At 35.5% G+C, this 9151-nt stretch overlaps 1 protein-coding gene across 1 annotated transcript; it reads right to left on the minus strand.

The window, feature by feature from the left end:
* Window positions 1-84: 84 nt before the first annotated feature.
* LOC142606016 (thiamine phosphate phosphatase-like protein) lies at window positions 85-5284 on the minus strand. Its single transcript, XM_075777435.1, has 4 exons — window positions 5042-5284; window positions 1786-1907; window positions 1476-1677; window positions 85-617 (listed from the first exon to the last, which is right to left on the minus strand). The coding sequence occupies exons 1-4, from the start codon at window positions 5180-5182 to the stop codon at window positions 318-320; spliced, it is 765 nt and encodes a 254-aa protein (XP_075633550.1). The 5' UTR covers window positions 5183-5284; the 3' UTR covers window positions 85-317.
* Between the last annotated feature and the right edge of the window lie 3867 nt (window positions 5285-9151).

Here is a 9151-nt window from a genome sequence, read left to right on the forward strand (position 1 = left end):
TTGACACAAGTTAAGGTGAAAAGAGTGGCCTCTAGAGCTTTGCATTGCTTTAACATATATTTTCTGTAAACATCTTCCTATGAATTGTGTAACAAAAGGGCTGTTATTACGACAATCCTGAAGTCTTAACAAGTTCAATAGAAGACATTATAACTTCTTTCTGTGATTTAATCATCAAACAATGAAGTTAAACAGGATAAACAGTCTCCTACCACTAAATGACCTTTGACTGCCATTGAAAAAATTCAAAAGTCCAATTGATAGTGAGGAATAAAGAGAGTTTGAGGGAATGCTTCCTGGGTGGACTGGCAATCGGATCAGTTAGACTGACTGGCGTTACCACTAATGATTTTATCTTGAATGGGATTTGTATCGATAAGGTGTAGTAGGATCCTCTCCAGCTCCTCTCCAGTGCTCCATTCATGGACTTGTGCCTTGATTAGCTTTGGGTTGCCATGAATGTGTTTCCACAGAGGATACTTCTTCCTTGGCATCACAAAATCATTTTCCCCAAGCTTCAAAGTTGGGCAGTAATCACCATTCCCATCTCCAAGGTAGATAATTCTCTTCACCCCACTATCAGAAACAGAAGCTTGGATTTGGTCAATCACCAGACCCTATAGTGTAGGCCACCATTAAAACCAGTTTTAATGGAATAAAGATACTGTGATCAGAAAATAAAAGCCCCTATTCCCAACCCCCCAACACCAAAAGAAAAGGAAATAGCAACAATGAGGACTAAAAGTAGAACCTAACTGTAATATCACCTGACATCATTTTTCCACTGTGGATAGTAAACTACTTGCCAGAGAGATGACAGAAATGATGTCAACCCACTTGCAGGCCTACTTCTTTTAGGAGTGGACTTGATACAAATAGATGATATTCAGTCAGAATGCACGAATTTTTGGGTATTCAAATGCCACTAAAAACAAAATTTAATGGCCACAATTCCATTGGCCTCCTAGGTATCCTAATCTTTTACCAAGAAAACTTTTGATAAGTAAATATAACACGCGCTACTATAATAAATTGTACCCATAACCTCACCTTTTACAAAATATTTAAGGAAAGAGGATATGCCATTTGCTCCACAATTACTACACCAAAAAGAATGAATTCAAGTTAAAGAGAGAAAGGGCAAGGAAAAAGGGGTTCATTCCACAGAAGTGTATGTAGGTTTGATTCAAATAAATCCCTCAATGTGGAAAGAACCATGATCGAAAGTGTTTCTTAAGTAGATCAGCCATATTGGACTCTCCAGGTCAATGAGAACCCATTCTCTAAAGTTTCTCAGCAGTACAGATACAAACTCACCCTTGTTATGTTTTATCAAACAAACTTCAATTACGACAGCCAACAAATCACATAGTCAATAAACTTGGCAACATAGTGACATAATGTAATTCTCTATTTTCAATAAAGCATCTAAAATAAAATACAACTCCTAGCTACAACCAAGATTGTTATAATACCTTGCACATATTTGGGGGGCACAATTTGCAACCATGAGGAGTTGAACTTAAATCATGAAAAGGTAAGATTCTAAGCCGTCCCTCCTCATCCACGAAACTCGGATTGGTATCTATCCGAGAAAAGCATCCCAACACACCTTGATGTTCCAAGATTGTCTCAATGTAAAACAAATTGGCATCGCTGATTATCCTCAACTCACATCTGAAACAAAAACAACATTTGCCACCCACAACCATTTTATCAATCAGCAATGAGTAGCAACTCACTAATAACAACAAATAAGCTAAAAGCTAGTCAAGAAAAATTTACCCAAGAGCATGGGCTGCTTTAATAGCAGCAATTATATGCTGATCCAATGGAGTTCCTTTCAGGCACTCTGTTATGTCCTCTACTGTTTTGCCTTGTGAATGAAGCTCCTCCAGCATCCTATCCTACAAATAGTTGACCAAAAACAACAAAATAAATAAATGAGTTAATGATAAAAAAAATACCCATTTCTTTTTACTGCTAATAAATTCATTGATTCATTAAAAACAAAATTATCTAAGATATTAAAGCTCAATACCTAGTCAAGGCCCAAGTCCAATTATTCTTGGTGTGCAAGCAAAAACAATCCTAATCCAACTTCGTGTTCAAGCAAAGAAATCCTAATACTTGTATTGCAAGTCGTGTAATCCTATTAGTTTATGGTTTAGTCTCCTATAAATACCTTTCTATGGGTTCATTGTAATACACAATGCTTAATAGTTAAAGTATAGCCATCAAGGCTTCCGCCATGGGTGTAGGCCATCAGGCTGAATCACGTTAATTCTCTTTCTTCCTCTTTCTTCTGCTTTAGCTCTCTACATTATTTTATTTTCTTCTTTCTATTTTCACATGGTATCATAGCTGTGTAGTATGTTCTTTCTTTTCTAGCACAATATCAGAGCCAAAATTCGATCATCTACTTAAACTCACAATCCAATTTTTTTGCAAGCCATACCATCATCCTCTAACCTGAGTGTTGCCGCATTAGTGTCTTCAAATTTCTTGGCATCAATTGGCTTGTTCATACATCACAATGAAGAAGCTTTCTTCTTGGCATGTCGAAGGAACCCACTGTTGTGTGGTTCTTTTTTGCAAGCTTCTTTGGTGGCACATGATTTGTGGTGGATGAACTATATAGCCTATATTACCATTAACAATAGCTTCAACTTGGGTTAAGGACGTTATAATCAAGGCTGAAATTAAAACGGAGAGGCTAAGGATCCTGCTTTTGTATACATGGAAATCACCTATTGAATTGATACGCCCAGGGGGGCATTATGATTTCCTTGTAAAGTATAATGTGAAGGAACTTGGAGCTCATACACTGGTCTGCACTAAATTGTACAATGATGGTGAAGGTAAATGTATATATCTTCCACAGTTTTTTGAGTTGATTGTCGCAAATCAGTTTGACAAAAGTTCATGTGGTTTGTAAAACTATATATGAGGATGCTTGCGTTTAAAATCATACAAAATCAAACCTTTTTATAGACCAAGTGGACTTTGAGCCCACTCAAGATTGGAGCAAAACAATATTAAAAGCCAATGAGCACACCCATTTACCTTCAACTACAAACAATCTCTTCTTTAATGCAACACAATTGTATCTATACTCTTCAGCCTTCCTTCCCAGCAGTTTCTCCTCCAACAGTATTCCTACAGTTGTTTAAGCACTATTCCTTTTGGATCTTTGCCTTCTGAGCCTCTTTTCAAGTATTTAAGAACACTAGTACATTAGTACAACACTATTATTTCACATCTTTAAACTGTTATATCAAGGTTCTCTCTTTCACCATCGCTACTGGCCACTCTGCAGATCATCCTAATTTCTTACCTACCGTGGACAATCAATCTTTTGAAATATGATATTCTCTCACAAGGCAATCTTGGTAGTTTCAACTATATTAAATGCACACGTGCATCTTTCTTTTGCACCTGGTTTTCAGCATTGCTTCTGATCAAGCATCCGCAATAGCTTGGCTAAGTATCACAAGCCACACTACTTGGTAGCCTCTTTTTATCAGCTTTCATTCTGGTCATGCGTCTTTATCATCTTTAGGCCACGTTACTCAGCCACACCTCTGATCAGTAGTCTTTACTGGCTTCTTTCTATCATGCGTCTCTATACTCTTCAGGCAATCATGCCTCTAATCATTAGCCTCCACATGTATCACATGCATTGTACTCATCATTCAAGCCTCAATCATGGCGCAAATCTGTCCTTCCTAGCTTGTTGTCAACACTTCATTCAGTCTACATCAAATTCGGTCATGATTTTCATCAAGGTTTTAGTTTTTCTTTTTTCCTTTTTCAAACTCAAGTTGTCTTCAAGTCTCCACCTTGAGTTTGACGGGGTGTTAAAGGTATCAACGGTCAATTCCTAGTTAACACCCAAGTCCAATTCAACCTAGTATGCAAGCAAAGAAATCCTAGTCTAACTTGGTGTGCAAATAAAAGAAAACTTAATTCTACTTGTATTGCAAGTCATATAATCCTATTAGTCTAGAGTTTAGTTTCCATGCGTGAATATTGTTTTTCATATTTTTCAGTATTTGATAATATCATAAAAAATGAGTCAAAGGAAAACTATATTTGATCAACATAAAAAATATGACTTATTTTTTTTTAGAGATTGTTTCCAAAATTTTTTTTTGGAAAACAACTCTATTATATAACAAGCTAAATAAGAGAAGTTAGGAGATCGTTTTTCAACTTATTTAAGGTTGTTAACAAAAGTTAGAAAATGATATAGCTTTATAAAAAATAGGGTAAATTACAAATTATACCACTAAAGTTTAGGGGTGATTGGATTTTACACTCTGACGTTTCAAAATTTGAATTTTACCCTCTAAAATTTGGTAATGTTTGGATTTTATACCTTGACGTTTCAAAATTTAGATTTTACCCTTATATTTAAGAGTTTTTGGATTTTACTCCCTAAAATTTTGAAGTGTTTGGATTTTAAACCCTAAAATTTTAGAATTTGGGGGTGTAGATCCAAACAATTCTAAATTTTAGGGGTAAAATTCAAGTTCTGTTACGTCAGGGTGTAAAATACAAACATCCCAAACTTTAGTAGGTAGTATCCAAATTCTAAAATTTCATAGCTTAAAATAAAGTCAACCCTAACTTTAGGAGTGTAATTTCCAATTTACCTTAAAAAAAAATATGACTCGGAAAATAACTCATTCTAGAAAATATTAACTTTAAAACAAACAGAGGGTAATTATTTAGTTTTCTATAAATAAATTCTCTGCTACGAGTTCATTGTAATACACAATGCTTAACAACAAATATGTAGTCATTAAGGACCTAAGCCTAACGATATAATTTTCACACTGTTTCATAGCTATGTTCTAGCCATGTGGGTCTATGATTAATGGAACAAACCCACTTCTTTTTTTCTTTTTATGCGCTATGAAATTCATTCATGCATCTCAAAAAACAAAAACAAAAAATTAACAAAACCCAGATGGGTTTTTGATAAATGGAACAAAGAAAACTGAAAGATAATGAAAAGAGTGAAAAGTAGAGAAACCATGAGAGAGTTCCAAGGCAAGTTGAAGCGAAGCTTATTGAAGAGGCCAGTGAGACCCATCTCCGTGATAACCCGATTGTCGCTGTCACCGTCGATGATCGTACGGTCAAAGTCAAACAGCACAACTGTATTTCCCGCCATCCAGAGCGCCGGAGCTGGATTTTCCCGCTACAAGAAAAAAAGAGCGGGTTTTAGCTTATCTTTACTTTGCTGTTTGTCTCTTGCAATGAGTTATTTTTGATATAGAGTGAAACACCAAACGCGGTACAAATAAATTGTATTCTAAGGTGGAGTTTGGATAGCGCGTCCAAGTTTCCTGCGTCCGCGTTTTGCTTCTTTTTTTTTTTTAACCCAGCCGCAAGTTTGGACTTTTCAGCTATGAACAGTGCACACATGCACTGTTTATGGGTCCCACAAATTTTACTTTTCAGTAACTTTTTCATTAAAAATGGGTCTCACAGCACTATTCACACATTTAAAAATTATTTTGCTACAGTGTTTTCAGTTTTCAGTTTCAGCAAAATAAGTTCTATCCAAACGGACTCTAAGTTGTGGATTTTTTATTTATTTAAAATTACTATAAAAACCAAACTATATTATTAGTTAGCCAAAGTTTGAAACTAATTTGGTATATAATAAATTGAGTCCTCTGGACTCGATTTTGAAATGTTAAATCGAATGCACTAAACTTGATTTCAACGTCGTTCGTAGTTGATGTGAAAATTTGGTCCACGTAGGCATAGAACTCGAATCTACGGGACTCGAGTTCTGTCAAACTACGGACTCGATTTCGTTTTGCTCATCATCTTCTACCTTCGTTTTTTTTTTTTTTTTTTTTTTTTTTTTTTTTTTTTTTTTTCATTTCAAGTCCCGTTCTCTTCTTTCTCCATTTCAGGTTTTGTTCACCATCTTCTTCCCTTCTTCCAAGCCTTCAAAAACCCAAGCCAGTTCTTCCTCCTTCATCTAAATCCATTTCTCAAAATCCAAACCCATTTCTCAAAATCCTAAACCCAAAACCCATGAACAAAACCAAATACAAAACCCAAAACAAATCAAACCCACTCTCCACTCCAACGTGTTCTTCTCCTCCATTGGAGCGGTGGCGAGAAACTCCACTCCGTCGCCTGAAGCTTTTGCCACCCCTGGGTTGCTTCGTTATTGCTTCTCTAGTTTGCTGGGTTTTGCATCATTGCTTCTTTCTTCTTCGTTGTTGATTAGCGTTTTGATCTCAGGTTGTTGATCTCAGCATTTTGATCTCTGCGTTTTGCTGATCTTTGGGTTTTGCTGATCTCTGCGTCTGAGTTTTTCCTTTTTTACTGCGTTTGGGTCTGGGTCTGTGGGTTCATCTGCAGTTAAGCAAAACTAAATCGATTCCTCTGGACTCAAGTTCTATGCCTGCGTTGGCCAAGTATCCACATCAGCTACAAACGATGTTGAAATCGACTTTAAAACAGTTGATTTAGCATTTCAAAATCGAGTCCTTTGCACTCGATTTCTTAGATACTAAAATAGTTTCAAACCTTGGCTAATTAATAATATAATTTTGATTATATAGTTATTTAAAAAAAAATCCAGAAATTTCAAAGGATCAAGTTCCACAAATGGCCACCTAATTAATATGTTTTAATCTTGGTTACACGATTAATATGTTTGTAAAATTAACAGGAATGTCTTTCCTTTTAGTCCTTTCTAAAATTTAATAGGTAAGAGTACATTTATTTAGTATTATGTTTATTACTGAGGTATTTAAGATTTAAATCCTATATTCTCAAATATTGAATTAAAAAAAAAAAAATATATATATATATATATATATATATATATATAAATTCAGTGTTTTACCTATTATTATTTTGCCCCAAAAAAACAAGGTGAACATCCCAAAATAAGTTTAGTACACAACTAAGCGTACTCTGTGATCACTTGATTGTCCCTATCATCGTCAATGATTGTACGGTCAGAGTCAAATACCACTTTTTTTATTTTTATTTATTATTATATATATAAAGAGTTTCAACTTAGAGTATTTGCTTTTGTAATTTTGCTTTTTTATCATTATACTAAAATGTTAATTAGTTTTTGGTGTATATAGAAGTTAAACCCTAGATCTCTTATTTAATTATCAAATATTTTTCTAGTTGAGTTAACTAGAATACATAAACACCACCTATTAGTTTCATAATATTGAGCTATAACTTGGAAGTTATATGAGCTATTGGAGTTGTATTTGATTAATGGAAAAGAATGAAGGTCAAAAAGGAAACAACACTAAGAGATTTGCAAGCCCAAGCCCAATAAAAGTTCAACACACTACGAAGTGCCAATCCCAAGCTTGGATATTACAAAGAGCCCAATGGTCGGCCTGACAAGACAGAGTCAGTCGAGATATCTTACCAATGGTAATGATAAAGAAACCATGGAAGGATAGATCCTCATGATGGAGCAAGACAAAACCATGCAGGACGAAGTTCCATTCTGCCCCATAGTCATCCCTGCATGACCATTCTAACCGCATCAATTAGCTGCCCACACTTGTCACAGGATGCCCGCACTCGCCTTATCAAATCTGTTGCCACCGCCATCCCCTATTACCACCACAATGGCCTCTACTTCCTCAGTTCCTTGTCCCTCTCCAAAAATCTGAGTGGATCAAGTTATGGTGATTAAATGAGAGACACAAAATTCTGATTTAGAAAATTGCTTGGGTTATCCTCCCAACTAGAGCTATTCTCTCAAGGAAATTTGAAATTGACGATATAACCTGCCCCCTTTCTCACAACACCAATGAATCTGCCATACACTTGTTTACTCAATGCCCTCTTACACTCTCAGTTTGGGAAAATTCAGGTTGGCCAACATATATGTGCAAATAAAAATTCTCTTCCTTTAACAGATTGGGATCTTTTACTTTCTCCAACAGAAAACGAGAAAATCAAACTATCATTAGGCAGTGCCAAATGTACAATACTTATTAGTGCCTTAAGCTAAAAAAGAAAAACCGAGATAACTATTAGTGCCCCCTCTCGACCCCCACCTCTGGCCTCCGCCCTTGCCTCCATTGAGAGCTGGTGAGACCTTTGCATTGACGGTACTGACAGTCTCATCAATGATTCAAGGTCCATATTCAAGTATCCAACAGAGGACCCTCAAGATGCCGGCCAAAGATAATAAAGTGCCATTAATATTTTTCAATATGATCGGTTTGAGAAATTGTCCGGCAACGAAAAAAGTGTAAAACTTCAATATGCCAACCCCAACCCCAACCCCAAGTAAGAGTCCAGATATCCTTAATATCCATAGAATTACATTATGACAATATAACATTACAATGTTTGTTTCACTAATATTTTACCATAAACATTTTAAGAATGTGATTGTGTTCTTTACAATGAATTTCCAAAAATGTCCCTTTAAAATTATTAAATTTTTTTAAAATAAAAAACCACAAAATAATTTTTTATTTTTTTTACTTTCGTTCACTTTCTCATCAACTAAACAACTCAAATAAACCTAAAACAAGACAACTTTCTTCCATTTTCTCATCATCCAAACACTTAGTTTTACCAAAAATAAACAAAATTCTGAACCTTTCGATCACTAAAGCTCCATGAATACACACTACAACTCAAATCCACAAAAGCAAATTCAAATTAGATCCATTGTGTAGCACCAAATTCAAATCACCTACATCAATTCCCAACTAGCCTAGTCTCGACTCATTGATCTGACTCAACTTAGATCCCAACTCCACATCTCTCCGACCTCAAAAATCTCGCTACCAAGTCAAAGCCTCCATTGGAGAACCACAAATGCCACCGATCTTGCTCTTTGGTTTGGATTTTTAGGTCTTAAGCTAAGTGGTCGACCTGGTTTGTAGTGTGATAGCTTTAGGTTTGAGAACGATCAAACGTCTAGGGTTCCAGTGAGTTAACTCGACTAGATCGACGAATGAGCCTTGGTTTTTTGGTGGCTAGAGTTCCTAATATGAGAGAGGGGCTAGGATTTGGTCCATAGAGAGAGAGAAAGAAAAATTATATATTAGGATTTGTAAATAAAATTTATTAGTATCGTCAATTTTGTCAATTGAACAAATTATACATTCCTCACTAA

Source organism: Castanea sativa, chromosome 1 (assembly GCF_040712315.1).
Source record: "Castanea sativa cultivar Marrone di Chiusa Pesio chromosome 1, ASM4071231v1".
Classification (NCBI taxonomy): domain Eukaryota; kingdom Viridiplantae; phylum Streptophyta; class Magnoliopsida; order Fagales; family Fagaceae; genus Castanea; species Castanea sativa.